Source organism: Sesamum indicum, linkage group LG7, assembly GCF_000512975.1.
Source record: "Sesamum indicum cultivar Zhongzhi No. 13 linkage group LG7, S_indicum_v1.0, whole genome shotgun sequence".
Lineage (NCBI taxonomy): Eukaryota > Viridiplantae > Streptophyta > Magnoliopsida > Lamiales > Pedaliaceae > Sesamum > Sesamum indicum.
The window spans coordinates 7,403,360-7,424,743 of record NC_026151.1 but is presented as its reverse complement, the minus strand read 5'-3'; the positions used below and the strand labels follow the sequence as shown (position 1 = coordinate 7,424,743).

Sequence of the window (21,384 nt, the reverse complement as noted above, 5' to 3'; positions counted from 1 at the left end):
AACAGAACTTATTGATGGGGTTTATCGCATCGCACAGTGGGAAGACCATGTAGTAAAGGTGAGATTATATGACTTGATTATTGTCCTATAACATTTAGTTCAATATATTTTTGGTCTCATAACATAGGTCATTTGGCTTGTTCGTCTTTTAATTTTCTACTGTAGCATCTTTGTCCTATATATCTTTTTAATTTTTAGAATTTCAGTCCTTTTGTTCGCTTGGGATCACCTCCACTAGCGAAAAGAGTGAATTCCAACAAAAAAAAAAGGACTGAAACCATAAAAATTAAAAAGTCAGGACCAAAATGCTATCTTATAAAGTTAAAGGACAAAAAGTGCTGGCAAAAATGGGCTAATAAGAACAAAAGCCCCACTTTTAAAATTTCACATGAGAGGCACATGCTATTTTTCAGCGAGAACGATAAACTCTAGCAAAAAAAAGAACTAAGATTATAAAAATTAAAAAGATACAGGCCAAAACACATGCTAATACACACAAGTCTTGATTGAATTCATCTGTAATGCATTAGTTATCTATATCAATAAATTTTGTGTCTAAATCCTTAACAATAATGTATTTAAAATTATCTCTAAGTCCATATGTAATTGATTACTTACCTTTCTTTCAAGACATATATAGATCCTTTTCTATATATATCTCCTAATGGATGAGCTTGTTGTCTTTGTTTTAGTTTCCATATCTAAATAAGTACTGTTACATACATTAAGACATAAAATTCATATGACAGATATTAATAAAAAAATTGATGTTATCTAACAATCACTTAAAAGCTAATGAGTTTATTTATTTTGTCTTTGCATATATATATTGTAAATCATGTCTAGCCGTATGTTTTAATTTTTTAAATATTTTATGATGAGAAATATATGTACTAATTACAACCACTTCAAGAAAATGAAGCACATCTATGAAAATATTTGATGCTAAAATTAGGATTGAGCTAATTAGTAAGTAACATTCTTATTGAATTGGTTGTTAATCTACATTATTGTCGTTATTTCTTGTGGTGAACATTGATCATTGTCGTTTATCATGAACTATAAGTTAAATTCTCTTATCTTTATCATAAAAATATTTACAAAATTGATCAATGTCATCTAGCATGAATCATATCTTCAATAATATCTCTCCCTCTCTTATGTAGATTTTATATTAATTTAATGATAAAACACTATTAGCATTCTAAATCATATTGTATTAATGATAAAAATATTTACATCATTGAGCATTGTCACTAGGAGTACCCCTAGTCGTTTCTTGATCATTCATAAATAAGAAATTTTTAATACAATTTTTTTTCTCAAAATGGTAAATAAGGAGTATTACTCCCTTACTGGAAAGAAGGTAATTCTAGCCTAGGGCTGGTAGACGAGTCGAGTCGGCTCGCGAGCTCGAAAAATTTGTGTTTATGTATGTGGTTAGTTGCACTAGATTGATATTCATTGCATATTGCATTTCTTCTTGTTCAATAATTTTGTGATTGACCAATACAAAAGCCTTTTGCAATTAAACTTTTTCACACGTTGTAATATTTTGATTAACACAACTGTCACAATATTTCTCATCCCAAGTTTATTACAACTTAGCAACATAATTCCCATCATAAAGTCATCAAATATAATTAGTCACAAAATGTTGTGCTCTATTTGATATTTTCTTATATTGTAAGCTCGAAATGGTGCTTACAATTATATCTTTAATCTTTTCTTTTGTTACTTATTCAATTCTTGTATGACTCATGTATTTGTGATAGCGATTTATGTGAGTTATGTCACCATGCTACTAATAAATGAGATTGATGAAACTTAATTAGCTTTGCTTCGATGTTTGACTACAAAGAATGCATATCTTAGAGACAATATATATATATATATATATATCATTCTTTTCAAAATACTTGGGTAATATATATATAAATATATATTACCTTAAATGAAAAAATAAGTCTTCAGTCTAAGTCTCACTATCATAAACTTTAGTTAGAAGAAAACATAAAAAAGAAGCTAAATTGATGGTATGAATACAAAAGATGGAAGCAATTAGGAGATATTATTGCACATCTATTGCACATTAAACTTCTTATTGCACTAATATTGCTTATCTTCTGTACTTAATTGAACCTTATTCACTTGGTCCTATTCTTATCATAACTTACTATCTAAATTAATTATGGTTAATGGGACTTTTTCAACTCTTAAGATACCTATTTTCATATTGCATGTGTGGAATAACTTATATGCACAAATTTTAATATCTCATGAACTATAATATGAGTTCAATTAATGCTTCATTCATGAGCATATGTGCAATTTTTTGTATTTTTATTATACGAGCTTGTGATTCTAATAAAAATAAAAATTCACCAAAAATGTTCAATTCCTAATATAATATTTTTTTCAAATATTATATCTTTCTAATACTAATAGTTCTATTAGTATACTACTCAAATGATTTAAATTATACAATTCTCATTATTTTATTTTAATAAACTATACATTTGTTTTATGGCTTGATCTAATACTTCACTTATTTCATTGAAGTACGAAGATGTACCTGAAGTCCCACCACCCGTGCAACAAAGAACACCGATGTTCAGCTGTCCAATTTGCATGGAAGAGCTGGTGGAAGAAACATCCACGAAGTGCGGTCATGTTTTCTGCAAAAGGTGCATTGTGGAGGCACTAACCAATGAAAGAAAATGTCCAATATGTCGAAGGAAGCTCAAAGTAAAAGACATATTTAGGATATATCTTTCAAACAATGGTCGATAGGACCATAATCCTTAATATGCACAAATACTTATTTTCTAGATGAACATTTTCTAGTTAATTGTTTCTTGTTGTTTGCTATATTTTGCCATTGTTAGTTGGAGATCCATGTCGCGTATTATTATAGATAGAAAATCATAGAAAAATGAGAGATAATTACTCAAATATCATTTGTGCAAATTTTGTGCATATATGTGTTGTGAATTCCATGCTATTTAGATGTTGTAATAATTATATGTATGCGTGCTTACAGAGATTGACCGCCTATAATCAAGTTGTCGCTAAACTTCATATAATGGAGAAATAATGGAAAACATTCATACTTAATCAAGTTAGAAATTTGATTTTTAAATAAGCTTTTAAGCTATGCCCCTGAAGCCACGTCTTAGGTAACTTGACAAGTTTGGATTTTAACTTTAAAATATTTGTGCGTTTTTAGTGCAAATAATTTATATTTATCTATTATCTACGATTTTTGTAATTTAGTTTGAAAATGTGAAGCATGACTTTTTTAATTTGTATACTGTAAATTATGTACTTGGTAGAGTTAAGAGCAAATTACTCGTCAATTTTGCATCACGTCATTTTAATCGACTAAATGTGATTATATTATCTTAGGCATTATAAATTCATATATAGTTTTTTGTTCAATTTGGTTAGTATTTGTCCTTTGCACTTATTACATGTTAAGAATAATGTTTTAATATGATGAATACTGATGAGGTTGATGAATCATATTCTAGGATATATCACCATTAATATTTTTATGGAAAAAGTATTATTTTAATCTGCTAAGTATGCCTAATTTTAATTTTAGTCTGATAATTATGTCCATTTTTGTTTAGGTCCAATAACTTAAGAAATTGCTTACTTTTAGTCCTTTGGCAGATTTTCGGATAATTTTACCCCTATATAACTTTTGAAAGACAGTTTTAGTCCATATGCACTAATAGAGGTAAAATTGCCCAAAAATATGCCAGAGGACTAGAAGTAAGCAATTTCGTAAGTTACTGGACCTAAACAAAAATATATATAATTATCGAACTAAAATTAAAATTAAGCCTATTTAACGGACTAAAATAATACTTTTTCCTATTTTTATTCTTTGACACACATTTCATGAGTCTGCTACTCATTGAATATGACTTCTACAATCTAGATAAAAGAAAGAAAAGAATACAATAACTCTTGAAATATAGATATTTATCATTAACACCATATAAATTGTCATGATGCAGACCACATATGGGCATATGTCTTGTATATACACCTGTTTTAAAGTTTCTACTAAATTATTCATACTTTGGATTTTGTATCCATTCAGAATGAGATCCAATTTGCAGTTTAATATCCATTTGGAGTCAAATATTGAATTTCCTAATATTTATGATACAAATATGTTGTATCGTTCTACAAATTATTGTTCTTTTGTACTAATCCGACATCAGGGCGATAAAGTCGACAAATAAAATTCCACATAAAGTAGCTAGAGTGCAAGGGGGTTTCCACCCCCCACCGACGTCGTACTTCTTTTAATTTTGGCAGATTTTATTAATTAATAAGGTAAATTGCTTTACCTCAAAAAAAAAAAAAAATGGTTCGGGTTAGAGATTCAAGCTTTTACAAATACTGAGAAAATCTTGGTTAAATGCTACTTATTTTGTATTCATGCAGTACACTTTTTAGTTCATTAATATTAATTAAGAAACCAATTTAGTTCATCATCAAAAGTTCCCTTCTAATAGGAGAATCCTAATTGGCTAAACTAAGAAGCGAAATCCCAACAAATAAGGAGAAATAGAAAAGAGAATCCAAAAGGAACCCCATCTACAGTAGAACTCATATTCCTAATTGGCTAAACTAAGAAGCGAAATCCCAACAAACAAGGAGAAATAGAAAAGAGAATCCAAAAAGAACCCACCTATAGTAGAACTCATATTCCTAATTGGCTAAACTAAGAAGCGGAATCCCAACTAACAAGGAGAAATAGAAAAGAGAATCCAAAAGGAACCCCACGTACAGCAGAACTCATATTCCTAATTGGCTAAACTAAGAAGCGAAATCCCAACAAACAAGGAGAAATAGAAAAGAGAATCCAAAAGGAACCCCACGTACAGCAGAACTTATATTCCTAACTGGCTAAACTAAGAAGCGAAATCCCAACAAACAAGGAGAAATAGAAAAGAGAATCCAAAAGGAACCCCACCTACAGTAGAACTCATATTCCTAACTGGCTAAACTAAGAAATAGAAAAGAAAATCCAAAAGGAACCCCACCTACCGTAGAACTCATATTCCTAATTGGCTAAACTAAGAAGCGAAATCCCAACAAACAAGGAGAAATAGAAAAGAGAATCCAAAAGGAACCCCACCTACAGTAGAACTCATATTCCTAATTGGCTAAACTAAGAAGCGAAATCCCAACAAACAGGAAAAATAGAAAAGAGAATCCAAAAGGAACCCCACCTACAGTAGAACGCATATTCCTAATAAACCTATATATATACACACCATTCCTACAGAAGCCAATTAACCCAAGCAAGAAGCCAACCCTCACCCCAAAAATACATACCCAAATTCATGGAAAAAAACCCACAACAAGAACCAAACCCTAAGCCAGAAGAAGAAGAAGAAGTGAAACAATATTCTGTGGAAGAAAACAGCAATCCAGAGAGGCAAATACTGCAGCAAAAGATCTGCCCTCAAGTATGATTCAAGAAATACTGTCCAGGGCGCAAGTTAAGGACCTGTTAAAGTGGAAGAACGTCAGCAAATATTGGCTCAGTCTCATTTCCAGCCCAGAATTCATCAACATGCAGATGAACCACACCAAGAACCGCATCCCTCCCACAAAAATGAATTATTTGGTACACTATCAATTGCTATTGTCGCAGAATCATACTAAATCACTATTATCTGACACTGCTAAATAAACCTGATGCAGAAACTTCTGCTTGTCTGTTTATATGTTTTTATTTTTCAGTTTTGATCAGTTCTTAGTGGCAAATTTTGTGGATTCAATTTTGTATGGATTTTCGGGTAAAAATGAGAATATATATATATATGTTTTATGTTATTAGTATTGTAAAATCAATTTATTTTTTATTTGATGAAGATGATAGTTTTATTTTTTATTATTATTAATTAGTGGTTTCAAATGAAATATGTTTTTATTCAAATAAAATTGATGATTGATTTTTTTTTCAGTTGATTTGAAATTGTTAGTGATATTGTTATATCAAAATAGGAAAAATTGTGATTTCGTCCTGTAATTTAGAAATAGTGATAATTAATTTTGGTTTTATATCAATTGATTTTTATAATTTAATTCTATAATTTTGAATTGCAATTTAGTGCTTACATTACACGACTAAAATTGCAATATCAATGATACTTTGAACTTAATTGATTCATACTAAGTTATTAAATTTATTATAAGAATGTATTATGAATTTAGCTATTAACAAAAATAAATACCCAACATATCAAATAATATTAATAGAAAAAGGATAATAAATTTTGTGATAATGCATATAATTTACAACCTACTTACAAACTAAAATTTTGTTTCTCAATTTTTTCATATAAAAACAGAATTATAGCGACATTTCTCAACAACTTCACAAAAATAATTTCCTTATAACATAAAAACAAACAAGTTGAGAGAAACAAACTAAATGAATAGGATCAACGTAACTCACAAGCATTGTAATGCGTTACCAAAAAAAAGGCTTTTTCAGAATGGAATTTGTGACATAAATTTGTCGTTAATAAGATTTTCGATGAAATTTTCTACGTTTTAGAACAAATGGAAAACCATGTGAAATAGGCACTTCGAAAAATCCACTTGTCGATGTAGATATATTGTATTTGAAAAATTATGTTACTTTTCAAGATGATCACGGACGATATCACGAAACTTGTGAATCCCTTCCAATTTCGTTCTAAAATCAGTTGAAAATTATGTTTTAATTTGTTTCAAAAAATTTAAAAAATCGAAAATATTGTGTTTAGGACCCTAATCTTTCATCATTGAGTAATAAATTGTTATTACAACACAATTGAATAGTATATAGAAAACAATACTTTTTTGCAAAAGTTTAAATACTTATTAATATAATCAACTTAGAAGAATAAAACAAAAATAATCATATTATATATATATATATAAAAAATAAAAAAATTGGACCAACTGGACCAGTCTACTAATCCAGATCGATAAACCCAGCTCAGGCTCACATCACGATCAGGCAATCCTGGACCACTAGACTACCTAAATTGGTCTCATCAAAAACCAGCTTGATCCCAAATAAGGTCTAGACTGAACTAGCATAAATGTGCAGAATCTGAGTTGATCAAATGTCTTAAATGAGAACCACTAGTGAAATTCTTAACCTCAACTGTGAGCATATATTGAAAACAAAAAAATACATAAACATTAAACACTCCAAGAGCATTATAGTTCTTGAATAATTGTGAAAATTCTCATCCATTTACACTATTTCTCCACTCTAGCATATTAGGATTCCATCCTATTTGTTTCATATTAAATATTTATTATTTTCTTTATGCTAAGTCATAGAAGATATGTATTTTAAATTTATTAATAAAAAATTAAAATGATTAAGAAATTCTGAATGGCAAGTATGCCAATTCACAGAAGATATATATTTTTAATAAAATAACAAAATATATTTATGAATTTTATAAAATTTTGAAATATAAAAATAAATTGACAATAAACAATCTAAAAATAAAGTTAAAGTAATTAATAAGTATAAAAATAGAAAATTGTATTGAATATAAAATTAATTAAATGTAAACTTGTTTAATAACTAAAAATAATAAGTACTTTTCCAGATATAGAAATACATACTTTAAAATAAATAATGAACATGTGCTTCAAAATAAATATAAATAAGGTAAATAATTACTAATAAAAAATAAAATTTCATTAAGTGACAAAATAAAACTCAAAGAAGACTACTATAAAACAAACATGTGTTTTTAAGAATAAATAAATAAAATTTATAGATAATTTAAATTTTAAAATAGAATTAGTATTTAATAAATAATTTAAAGGTAAAATGATTGAAAAAAAAGAGAGACGACAAATGAGAGGGATTCATCAGTTTTCAAATGTCATGACAATATCCTTTATTGATACATCTTTTAGTGCAGTTCTTTATTAAGTACGAAGGAAAATGTGAAGGTGGAAAGGGCATTTATCGTGCCAGTATAGCATAATTTGTACCTAAGAAATCTTCAGAAAAATATATTATAATTTCATATTATTATATATAATAAGCAATAACTGAATTTATTTTACTGATATTTCAAGCAAATAAATTTTTACTATAAATTAAATCAAATGAGAAAGAAATTAACATATCACACATCAGAGAAGTAAACTGATAAATAGTTGGGATTCGATACAACAAACTCAAAAAAAATTAAGAATTCAAATCTATAAATTCAAATGTAATCTTAAAAAACACGAAAGGTGTATGAATGCGACACTGCAGAAGATCCAAGATATGTGGATTACATTTTCCAAAGTGTATTTAGTATTTTTTTCCTTTTGAGATTTTACCCTTTCAGAATGAAAATACGAGTTTTGGTTTGCTCAAACCCTTCTTCTATTTAATTGAGTTTTTTTTTTTTTTTTTGCCTAAAACAACTTCGTGTGCTCGACAAGTTTTGGGAAAGATATGCAAAACCAAGTTCCTCCACATTTTCAGTTATTTTTCCTTACGGTTTGCGTGATTTGCGTGATTAGTTGTCTTCTCCCACACACACATTTGCTTTACTATGTTTATGCATTGTAAGATCTAAATATGAGGAATTTCTTATGTTCTTTTCAATTACGAAAATTTATCAAATTTTGAACAATATAAATAGAATTGAATTAAATTAAATAAAAGATATTTATCCTATATTATTTATATCATTAAAGTTAAAGGTATAAATCGTGCTATAATAAAAAAATATCAACTTCAAGTGCAATTCAAAGTGTTGAGGAATTTGAACATTTGGTATGAATAACATATGAGTGATATTAATAAAGGCATTCATGTAAATTATATATTAAAAAAAATGCATTCTTTAATATATTTTCATGTTATTCTATCCATAGTCATCTGGACCAAATACAAAACTAAGTATTTGCATAAAATATCCTTTTGTTCAATCAAACCAACCAAATACTAAATATATTCTATACAATAGTATATACTGCATAAATCCCCTCATAAGAACCAAAGAAGTCCTAAATGTAAACAACAATGAAAAGTTAAGTATTTATATCCACTCAAATACTTCCTACCCTACTTTTATAAAAGGAATTTATACATATGTGTGTGTGTCAGTGAAGTATGCTTTTGTCAACTTTCACTAAGATCTAAAATCTAAACAACTTTATGTTCACGTAATTTCTCTTTGATCAAATTAATTTTTATGATTTAAAATCAAGAACAAGAATATGAAATTTATGTGATTGATCAAAAGTCTGGACATTTCAAAAACTGTGAACTATTCAGGATATAGATAAGTGGGTGGCAGACGAGAGATTGAAACTAAAAAACTCTTAAGGTACTACATTAACGTAACTGACAGAATGCCAAATAGTTAATATTCCAACTGCACATATCTTGATACAATGAATACTACTAGTAGCTACCACTATTGAACTGCCAGATTATATGTAATTCACGCCAAAATGGTAACATAAATACAAGGACAAATACCCCACACGTATGATGTAAGTAACACTACCTGAGATCAAGCCGTAATTACATGAGTCATATCTTACCAAGTAATATTGTTTCAGGTCGAATTTAAGCGAGTGATATTTGGCGTATCTACTCTTAATAGAATATACTAAAACTTTGATTCAACCACTTAAACGACGGCACTATAACCTCCAAATTGGAATTTAGTAGTTACTTTGCAGTGGTATCTGGGTGGAGTTCTACGCGCATTTGTTGCATGAGTATCTCTTCAATACTGTCGGCAAAGCTTGAGATGTTCTGACGTAAGTGTTTTTTTAATGAGTTTGCCATTTCCTAAGGAATCAAAGACAACACAATGTATCAGATAAGTAGAACATATAAATGTATATGCCCCTATATATGTGAGTGCATATGCAAGCAAATCCGCACTAAGTACTTTGGTGTTCCAAAGATAACTGCCTAGATACAAGAATATGTTCACAGCAAAAGGCACGTTATCACATTCTCTTTGGTTGAGATAACCTGCAACATACATGAATCTTTCAAGACTCCATCTTCCTTGACATGATTCATAAAAATAAACCAACATTCCTGCCATCAAACTGAACCAACCTTCTCACGACCTCCAATCTTGGACCAAAATACACATTAAATGCACAACTTCCTCTTTGCCACATAATTCCCCATAGGTTTTCCAACAGTGAACAGACATCCAGTTGTTCTAACTCAATTAATCATTTCGTACAGGATAAAACATTAAGGAGCTGACTGATTAGCAAACAGATACCAGCAAAAATAAAGTAAATTCTGGGTTTACTTTAGAATGATGAAAAACTATCTAAGTAGTAAGTACACTAACAATCATCACCAAATCATTTCCATCGACTCTCCAATCCTACAGCATACTCTAGTCGAAACTCTCCACCTTTAATTCTTTGGTTTTAAGTTCCTCACTTGTTTTTATAACGGATTAACTTTTGGCCTGTATATTACAATCAGTATATGGACACACCCCTTTTACTGTGAACTTAACAGAAATCTCATCATTCTCCTTTTAACAGTATAAGGAAAAACACACAAAAAGAAAAAGAGAGAAAAAAACAACAAAGATCCCACGCCTGATTAAAAAATTCAACAAAACTTACATTGCCACAAAATGTCAATTTCCCTAAAGGTGATTTCATGTCTAGCCTGTATCCCATATTTCCTTTTTATCTGGTTTCCAAAATTGATTTTCCAATAATATGGAGTGCGCTTGTTCATTACAGAAGCAGACTGCCATTCTGAGACGTGGTTTGGTGCAACAAATTTCGTCCAGACTCACAGAGAAAGTTGATACTATCTTGTTTTAGCCGTGTTAAATTACAGCATTTCAAAAACACTAGACTTGTTTCCTCTCCTACTCCAAAGTCATTAACAGTATTACTACATTGATCTCTCCAGGTCATTAGTGAGAGGCTAATGAATCAATACTGTTGAATCTGTTTTTTTTTTTTTTTTAACACCATTGGATCTATTACTCCTACCAAGTAGTTGATTATGATAGGTCTAAGTCTTATTAGAACTACTGATAGATTTTCATCAGCCTAGATTAGGAGCGTCTTAAATAAATGAGAAGTCATCAAGTACTACTACTAGCTCTGGTGTGAAATGCATTTATATTCTAATATATATACAAAGTAGTTAGTGTCTCCAGAATTCAGCACAACTAGTATGTCTGGTTCATGAAAATCCTGGTTGAAAGATTACTATGACTGCAGAGAGAATTCCGAAGAAGCAAAGTCATAAGCTAAACTAATGTAACATAATGTATAATTTCCATCTTCCAGAGTCACTTCTCTGTATGTTGTAATTGAATGATAGAGAAAAAGCAACACTAGCCTTGGAAAATGATGAAACATTCTGTTCGGAAGCAAGAAATCAGCAATAACATCACTTACCACAATCTTGCAAAGGAAGCTCAATGAAATTTCTTTGGAATACTGGCTCGTACTCTTCAGCGATATTAGCTCCAATGCCAGATCTGATAATGGCCAACCTTGAGGCAGCTTTATGAAAGCATCCACCCCACCCACCACATGAGCTACTATTACGTCTTCTCTATCTAGGTACTCAAATGAATGCCTGAAACATAACATACATCACATGAAAATAATTTGACAGAGATTATTTATATAAACAAATTGGGTTTAGTGCAATTTTTCACTTATGTGAAATTCAAAATGTGTAAAAAGGTCTAGTAAAAATAAATACCAAAAAGACTCCCTCATGGAAAAAAAAAATGGATGAAGCAAAAAGACCTCACTTGGCTGGTTCATTATCATTCGTTTTGTTTTTATGACAAAATTACATTTATACCCTCGCAAGTAATGGTCAATTTTGTTTGGCATAAATCAACGGTTTCGAAATATCAAGTTAGAGCATGGTCTACATTCAATTTTTATGTAAATAAATGTATATATATAACAAAAAAGGATAAATAAAAATTAAAATATATATGTATATGTATGTAAAAATAACACATTGAATTACTACGGCCCGTTTACTTTGAGCATCTGATTAAATGGATTATAGGATAAATTTCATTAAGTATATGATAAAAAAAGCTCAAAATCAATTATAGAGTGTTTACTTTGTGGGATTAATTGTGCAAGTGGACGGATAACTCGACCGATTTCAAGAGGTGGGTTGAGTTATCTAGGTTCTATAGTAAATTAGTGGCAGCCCGCACTCCAAACTCAGGCCACCATACCATGATGTAAACAGCATACTAGGTTATACCAAAAACCTTATCCAACCTTATAAGCCCAAGTAAACGTGGCCTAAGAAAAAAACTTATATCTAAAGAATATTTATTTATATTTTTAACTTTTATCTTCTTCCTCTTTTCATCAAAATTTATTTGCCTTGAACTTTCTGAGTTGAGTTGGCATACAAGGTAAATTAGATAACTCTAAGTGACAAACTAATCACCAATTTGCCATTAAAACTTCAGGAGGAAGTGAAATAACATGTGCTCAAATTACTAAGTCAAGATAAGCATAAACAAAGAGGTTATGACTAACCTTGACTTATTTGCGTTCTTTACAACAAATCGTCTAAGCGAGGAAAGAGCGATTCTATTTTGCACTCTTCTCACAAACCACTCCAAAGAAGACCTTGTCACCATGGCTCTGGATGTAGGATTAAGCTGCCTGAAGCACCAGAGCTGATTAAATATCAAAACCAAGAAAACAAAACAATTCCAGTAACGTGTACAACAGACAATTAAGTCCTGATATTAGTATTTCTTATGGAACTAAAACATGATATGCCTTCAACATAATGCCACCAATTTAAGCTAAACTGAGGCCCGGTAAAGCTGCATTAGTAATTCATGACTCACCATGATATGAAAGCACAGCGATAATTTTTTACTAATGCACTGCACATTACCTTAATTGGCAACCATATCCATGGGTTTTCTCACACTTACAACTAAACCTATCAAATTCCACATATTAATGTGAAGCACAGGGGAATCCAGCATCACTCTAACTTTGAGGTATTTATGTCACAGGACCTAGACCTTTAAATGTAAGAAGAGAATGTCTCCAGACAAAAATAAGAAACAGAATTTACTTGTGAGATTAGATCAAATAGATTATATCCAGATGGGAAAGGCACAACGCGACACTAGAAGCTGCTGTCTTAGCTCTAATATGCAAATCCTCTTTAAACACATGCATACATATAGATGCACACTATACATACATATAGGCATAGTATATATAAATGGTACTAATTCGCTAGACCAGATTTAACTATGATACAGTTTTTGCCAGGATCTGTATAGACATCCAAGGCCAGTTGATTTCACTAGCGTACACATTAAAGTTGATATGCAACAAAACCAATCTCAGTTTACTCAAGTCCTCAGCCAGGTCAGACAAAGTGGATTACAAGGTATAGAAAGAAATTATAGTCAAGAGCTAAGGGGTTACAAACTCAAAAAAAGCCTTATCTTGTAAAAACAACTCAATGGAGTCCAATAAGAGGATCTACGCATTGAAAATTTTACCTAACAAAAGGCAAAGCCTAAAATCCATTAGGGATTCAACCATTAGGATATTGGTCTAGAAATCAGTGACAAGGTTATAGGTTTTGTTAGTATGCAAGCTATTAAATGTTTTCATGATAAACTTCTATATCATATTTGCCACTACCCAAATCAAGGTAGATGTTTCCAAAGTAGTATCACTTATGAAGAATTACCTCCTTTACTAATATTCAAAAACTATTAACATATATCAGCAGCCACAACAGAAGAACATTAGTTCTTAATTATTGGTTATTGCCATTATCATCATTCTCTTCAACAGGATTGTATGATCTATGGATCATCACCTTACCATATTCTTCAACATCCATTCAGATATACGATTGTGTGTTATGTGTATATCGATGTATATATTTTTGCTACGTGGTTTACTTATATATGTCTATATTTATATTTGTAGATATATTGGTGTATAGATAGATAGAAGTAATATCAGAACAGATTGGTTGGCGATTTAAATTTGAAAGGAGGGGACTTTTTGTCCCATGATATTACAGTTTTTTAATGCCACTGCAATACGAATAAGAGTAAGATAAAAAAAAAGTATTCAAAGAACTTAGAAAACCTGAAAGTTTTTGCAGCATCAATAATTTCACCAATGTACACATCATTTGGGAAAATCTGCATAAATTCAACATACAGCATCCATTTAGACATGGTAGCTAAGATGTAAGTTCTTCGGAGAAGAAAATGCAAGTAATAGTAACTTAAAAAGAATCCTTGATCACTTATGCTAAATTTTACATGTATCAATTAGGAAACTCTAGAATTATAAAAAAACTATAAGATCCATTTAGACATGGTAGCTAAGATGTAAGTTCTTCGGAGAAGAAAATGCAAGTAATAGTAACTTAAAAAGAATCCTTGATCACTTATGCTAAATTTTACATGTATCAATTAGGAAACTCTAGAATTATAAAAAAACTATAAGAGTTAGGCATAACAATGTGATGAAAACTCTCAGCATCATTATTGCAAAAATTTCACTCACATTTATGCAGGTAACATAGTAAGATAGCATGATATTCTCAGGTGAAAAGTGAACTTTCGGTACAGATGATTGGAGAGTTAGAGATTTTCGCTAACCAATTAATGAGATAGGAGCACCAAGGATCCATCAGTCACTAGAAAAACACTTGAACAGAGTTAAACATGTCCATTTCTAATCTAGAAAGTGTGTTAGTTCCAATGTCCCTGAGCATGACTCCATCAACAAAAAGAAGATAAACACTTTTGCAGGACTCGTAAGAAAGGGCTTGAAAATTGAAATATCAGATACTAATGAAGAAACAATATAATAACCATCAACTTCATTGCTAAGGACATGGTTGACAGGGTAACTTAAACAATGGAGTTTTAGCAATATAAGATATTTTTCCCAGAAGGTGATTGCATAATATTGGTCTGCGGAATATGAACTATCAGCACTGGAACTTCTTAAGAACTTGCAACTAACACAAATTTTCCTTCATGCGAATGAGTTACAAGATCTAAATCGATCTTTGAAGCATTTTTAACCAATGTAGAAAAAGAACTGCAGACCAGGAAATTCTTCCAATTCAAAGCCTTTTAGAAGAGCAATACCTCAACATCCTTTAGTTCCCAAGTTCCATCCATAGTCTCTACTATCAATTCATGATTCATTTCTAACGGCTCAATGACACTTTCTATGTCTTGCTGGCGCAGTACACTCTCTAAATATGGAATGTATGTCTTCAAAGACAATCGGATGTTGTTTCCATCAATTTCAATTACTTTGACACCTGTCAATGCATCCTCAATTTTCTCAACGGCTTCAAATCTGACAAGACAAAGTAATCCTGTATCAGTATACTGAAAAAGACATGGAAAATGTAGCCAGAATTTTATGGAAAAGAAAAAACCTTCTAAAATAAGAATCAAGGTCCTGCAATGTCTTCAAAGTTGCCTTCTTCTTCTCAATCTGGTGACTCAGTTCTAACATCTTAACAGAAAACAAAAAGGGCAGATAAGTTAACTTCACAAATAATTTGTTGCCAACAAATAAATGAGGCCTGAGAAGAAGTGGTTTCGTTAAGGATTTCATCCCACAAACAACCTTTCTCAAGTGAAAAACCCCAGAACAACTTAAAAGCATATATCTCAGCTCCATGAAGCTAAAGGAACACAACTAAGAAATCAAGGTCAAAAAAACACAAATTTGTAGTTGCAAATTTGTGAATTAAGCTATACAAACACATTTAAGATAAGAGCCATTGCAGGAAGCACACTTTTGACACTGCAGTAGAAATACCTGCTTCCTGATAGAATGGTGGGGAACTAAATTCTGTCTTCTTCTGAAAACAGCTTAATGGTTCATAATCGAGAAATCAAATAGATATTAAGAGTTGAACCCGTATTTAATAAACCTTAAACTTGGCGCCATGTTCATTTGAAAAGTCTGCCTGACCCTCCACAAGGCAAGAGACATCTATTTGCATATCATTTGTTGCTTTCTCAGGTCTCTGCAACATAAATATTCTAGCAGTAAGCAAAAGAATCAACATATCAATTCTTGAAAATAACCTATGATTCAACATTGTATGTCATGATACATCTTAGAGAAGGTTCACACAGGATATATAAAGAAACAGCTGTAGCACTGAAATTAGATGTAATGCAACTTGCTGGGAAACTCTCCTGGATTTAGCTTATTAAAATGTACAAGATATAATCCTTCCTTTTTGCCACCTTTTTCCATCCTCCCTCTTAAAATGGCTGAGAAAGATGTATAAGAGCACACCAAACTCTTAATCTATCAGGGTTAATTCCTTCTACAGCTCTTTAGTCTAGCTTAGAACAACTCTTAATCTATCAGGGTTAATTCCTTCTACTGCATACCATCCAACAGTGTCAAATTTAAAAACTTCGATAATCACCAGTTCAAATGGTTCAAAATTGTCCTACCAAATATCAAATAACTTATAATGCACCTTCCCTTTATTCCTTTTTGTATGAACACTGTTTTTCACAAAATTACAGCTCATCAACTTACATAATTTACCATGCAGTTTCTTTCTTGCTCTTCGTTAGACTACTATTCCCTTAAAGAAACAATAATAAAGGGACGGGTAATTAATTGCTAAGGTGAGGGAGAAGATCAGCATGCCCCTGAATTACCTTGGTGCAACTTATTGGGATCCCCTTTGCTTTCCTGTATTTATTTATCAAAATACAGATAATCATCCCTCCTCCATTTCCAACCTTCTCTTCAAGTCCGCTCCCTCTCTTCCGAAAATGGGATAAAAGAGAAAGGAAGAAGAAAGGGAGGGATTGTGAATACCCAAAATCTAGAATACCCTTCATATAGAGGACCAAAGAGTCCATCTGTTATCAAGATTTGGCCACAATTCCAGCAACAGGGACCACCCCATGCCCCAAAAGTCCATTTAGGTAGCTTAAGGCATACAAATTACCAGCATGGGACATTTAAGGGTATACCACCTATTACATTACAGAGTAACAAATCAAACTTCTTAAGTTGTGTCTCCATTTGAAATGGTTCTAAAAGGTCATATTTTCATAAGCCACACCGATTAACCCTCATCCTCATATTTAGCTACAGCTCTTAACAGACACAAAGGACAAGCACAACCACATTAAATACAATAAAATACTAACATTTGTGAGCAAAAATTGTGTTAGCATTCATTTTTAAACTACAGTGGTCCCTGACAGTGAAAAAACTACTCCATGATTTCTTTAAATGCTTCAAACTGCTAAGTAACGGACCTGTGACTCAATAAAATCCAATGAACAACATAATTTCTCCAGCTCACTCTCCATCTTATCATAATCTGCATTTAAAAGAATGAAATCACTTTCTATACATTTGTAATGGCAACGGTGACAAATAATAAGAAATACGAAACTACTAATACACACACAAACACATGAACATATAAGGTTCCGACAACAGTAACAAGAAGGTCCCTGGTTATCAAAACTCTACTTTCTCAAGAGGGTCTGAACTTTACATAATATTTTTTGTAAGTGTAACATATCAACTATCATTGGATAAATTAACTGTAGTGAGTTATTTAAGATAATCCACGTTCACAAATACAATTCCAAACCTTCCAGACATCTCCTTTGAAGCTCCTCAATTTCACATTCGATATCCGCATTTTCACCCTCTATTTCGCCCAGCTCTTTCTTCAATTGTCCCAAAATTTCATCTACAATTTTAAAAGAGTACCCAGCTTTGAGTACCTCCAAAAAAATTAAATATGACCCCTAATAATAACAAAAGGTATCTCACTGAGGTCTTCCTCGGGTAACGCGCTTAAATTCGAAGAACCCTCTGAAAATATCCAATCAATTTTGGTCTACAAAAGAAATCCCCAGTTTTAGTAGCGCAAGAAGAAAATATTACCAGAATGACAAATAAAACTAAAAAATATTTCATTTATTCACCTCAACCTCAACCGCCACGTTGTTCAGCAACTTTTCCTCCTCCACCGGCCCAAGTTCGGAATATTCGTCAACATTTCTGAGCTCCGTAACTCGACTGTAGTTCAAAAGTAAATAAATAAACATAAGAATCCCAACCCATAGATACAAATATCTGTATCACAGGTATACAAAAATTAACACGCGTGGGGGGTTCCAGTGTGCGTGTTGCGTGAAAAATTTGGACCTTCGGACAGTGTTCGGATCAATTGGCTGAGAAGAAGACAATGTACTTGGTATGCTCATAATATTTTTCCTCCGACTCTGTTTCCCAAGTTCCTGTGCAATTTATCACGAAAATGTACCTTCTCAGTTCTCTGCAATTCTCTTCTGAATATTTATGAACTCCCGCCAAAGGCACAGGACGAAATGGATCAAGGCCCAAATGGTTCGGCCTTTGCAAATTTTGTGGGAGGCATAGTTGCCCAAGGCAAACGAAGAAACGGAGCAAGAGTCCACTTTGGCCTGCGAGAGTGGTAGCATTCAACATGCGCAGTGCACCGGGCTGGTCCAACGCAGCCCAGAATTGGATTGACCTAATAAAGAATGGATTGGTACAGGGCGAGTTAGTCCCATATAACAATACTACCCAATCCACTGCTCTAGGATCGTTTGGTCTTGGACCGAGCCTGGCGATCCAAGCTAGTGAGCCGGCCCACTTAGGCCAATTTTTTTTATTTAACTAGTTGTAATGACGCGTTATCCCTATATACGTATAATAAATATTTTTTTTATATTATAAGAATGAATCAAATATATAAATTAACAAATAACATTTAAAAAAACCAAAAGAAAGAAAAAGGAAAAAAAATCAACTTAATGGTATTATTGACACAAGCAAAAAAAATTATAATTTGAAAAAAGTCTGATAGAGAAAATAAAAATGGGGTGAGAGAGAAAAAAATATATTATAATTATAAATTTAATAAAAATATAAAAATTTGTAAGAAAAAGAAACATGAACAACTTAGATGAGAGAGAAACAATAGAGTAGTAAATGAGAGAAAAAAAATCATAATTATGAGATAATAAAAAAATAAAATTACTATTACAACTAATTTTTTAAAAAATAAATTAAATAATAAATTTGGATATTAAAAAATTAAATAGAGATATGATTTTTTTTATAATAGTATAAAAATCTTTGAAAAAAATGAAAATATAAAGAATTTGAATATGGTTAAAAGTTACAACGTCGTGTCGCGCTTATCCCAAATAGGAGCACAAACGACCTACCAACTTACACAGTTCACTTCTCGATTTCCGCTTGTCTGTACAATTGTTCTCACTGCATAAGTATTATAATCCATAAACGAACAAGTATTCTTGGGATTTTCATTGTTGATCGCTGGTCACCTTCGTTATTGACGTCACAACAGACATCCGTATGAATGTGTTGTTTCTTATCTATAATCTAGCTCTCAAAGTTCAGTCAGAAGATGGGAATCAAGTTTCAATGGGTTTGCTTGGTATTGACTGTACAAGCGCTGATTGTTGCTGGAGAGTTTTTTAAGCCGTTCAATGTGAGCTACGATGGCAGAGCGATCATCATTGATGGAAAACGGCGGATGCTAATCTCCGGTGGAATTCACTACCCCAGAGCCACTCCTGAAGTAATTTTCGCAGCTATGTTATGTTGTTAATTAATTTGGTGAAGACCGAGCTTTTGTCTTGAACTGCGTATGCTGCAACTTTAGATTGCAACAGTAATTGTCTTTTGTGGCTTTTTCGAGCTATTTGGCCTTCTTTTGGAATAAGTTGCGACAGGTTTGACTTGTTCATGTGACTTTTGTGCTTTTGATTGTTCGAAATTGTGAGCGGAATGGAAAATATTTCTGGATATAGAGCAAATTCTTGATAATAAGGTATGGGGAATTGTCAACTAGTATTGCTTAGCTGAATTAACTTACTATTGTATTGATGAAATTCCACAGCCGAATTCCTGCATGTGCTCCATATTCATATAGTATTACAATTTTCTGGGCTTTTAAGTAGTTATCCTTCTTATTGATTTCCTTGGAGCCGTTCTTATTTCCTTGTATGATGTTTCTTTGATTAACCAAATTGCCCTGACTTTTGGGTAACAAAAAATTCGACTAAGCTGATTGGATGCAACATGTTTTGCTTCTTTGGAGGATCATAGTACCTATATTGGTGCCTTAAAGTAAGAAGCAAATTTCAATTTGAGAAACTTGAAATACTGTATCTTAGACTTCAGCAAATTGAAATATATCACATGAGATTATGTTAACAGCTTTTGTGCCCATCTTGGAACATCCGGTTTTGGCATCTGGATATAGCTTCACCAATTGTTCACTGTAGTAAATGACATTTTAAACTAATCAAAGAAAAGATAATGAGGTATTATGTACTTTCTATTTTATACATTGGTGCAGTGGTTGCTCATCATCTATCTCTTGAAAGAAAAGAGTTTTGTAAAAATAATTGAAGAATACAGACACAGCCTAAATGCTTATGAGTTTTTGGGCTTCAAAAATGATTCTAATTTTAGTGTAGATGCAATATAGAGCTCAATTTCTGGTTAGTAAAAGGAATCTGGAGTGATTTGTATAATATAAGCCATTTACCGTGCCTAAGAATTTCTTCTTCTAGTTAACTCTTCTCTTTTTGACATTGTTTGCTTGGATTTTCAAGTATTTAGAAGTCTAATCTTTTCTTCAACGTCATTACAATGACCTTGTCGTGTGTCAATAGCAAAATTTGTGGCTCAAGAAATGCAGAGAATATCATAGCGTATGAAGTACAAATTGTATTCATTGTATCTGTAGTGATATTCCATGTTATCCAGGAAAATTCTTTACTTGCAAAGAGCCAGACAAATGGTAGTCTCCTATTAGTCTATTTCTGTTTCCTAACGTATTTTCTTATCATTTGCATGAATAGGAGACTTCCTAAGAAAATGTATGGACTCTTTAAGTTCTTCCACTTATCTACTTGTTCGATGTTTTTTTCTCTGTGTCTGATGGTTCAACATGATGCCAGATGTGGTCCGATCTGATTTCTAAGAGCAAGGAAGGTGGAGTTGATGTCATTGAAACATATGTATTTTGGAATGGCCATGAGCCGGTAAGGGGACAGGTATGATTTCTACGCTAGGTTTTGTGACTTACTTCTACTTCCATTTATATTTTGTTTGTTGTTCTCTAATACACTAGTTGTCTGTCCAGTATAATTTTGAAGGACGATACAATATTGTGAAGTTTGTGAAGCAAGTGGGTTCCAGTGGACTTTATTTATTTCTTCGTATCGGTCCTTATGTATGCGCTGAGTGGAA

The 21,384-nt window shown here is 31.8% G+C and overlaps 2 protein-coding genes across 2 annotated transcripts in view; one reads left to right on the top strand and one right to left on the bottom strand.

Annotated features, from left to right (window-relative positions):
• LOC105166519 lies at window positions 9,546-18,427 on the bottom strand. Its single transcript, XM_011085898.2, has 12 exons — window positions 18,277-18,427; window positions 18,054-18,147; window positions 17,899-17,965; window positions 17,714-17,815; window positions 17,370-17,434; window positions 16,007-16,102; window positions 15,503-15,582; window positions 15,204-15,420; window positions 14,185-14,240; window positions 12,586-12,714; window positions 11,461-11,644; window positions 9,546-9,853 (listed from the first exon to the last, which is right to left on the bottom strand). The coding sequence occupies exons 1-12, from the start codon at window positions 18,333-18,335 to the stop codon at window positions 9,731-9,733; spliced, it is 1,272 nt and encodes a 423-aa protein (XP_011084200.1). The 5' UTR covers window positions 18,336-18,427; the 3' UTR covers window positions 9,546-9,730.
• The window catches only part of LOC105180015 (beta-galactosidase 9), a 15,373-nt gene continuing 13,278 nt past the window's right edge, over window positions 19,290-21,384 (top strand). Inside the window, exons 1-3 of the mRNA XM_020695268.1 lie at window positions 19,290-19,702; window positions 21,093-21,188; window positions 21,278-21,382. Of these exons, the coding sequence (XP_020550927.1) occupies window positions 19,529-19,702; window positions 21,093-21,188; window positions 21,278-21,382 (375 nt within the window). The 5' untranslated portion in view covers window positions 19,290-19,528. The remainder of the gene's footprint in view (window positions 19,703-21,092; window positions 21,189-21,277; window positions 21,383-21,384) is intronic.

Bases quoted from the DNA above. Each gene is read 5' to 3' on its own strand.
- LOC105166519 (XM_011085898.2), bottom strand. From the start codon at position 18,335: ATGAGCATACCAAGTACATTGTCTTCTTCTCAGCCAATTGATCCGAAC. The intron at 18,148-18,276 runs GTCCAAATTTTT...TTTGAACTACAG, and splicing joins GATCCGAACACTGTCCGAAG to TCGAGTTACGGAGCTCAGAA. The intron at 15,583-16,006 runs GTTTATTAAATA...TTTTCTGTTAAG, and splicing joins AACATGGCGCCAAGTTTAAG to ATGTTAGAACTGAGTCACCA.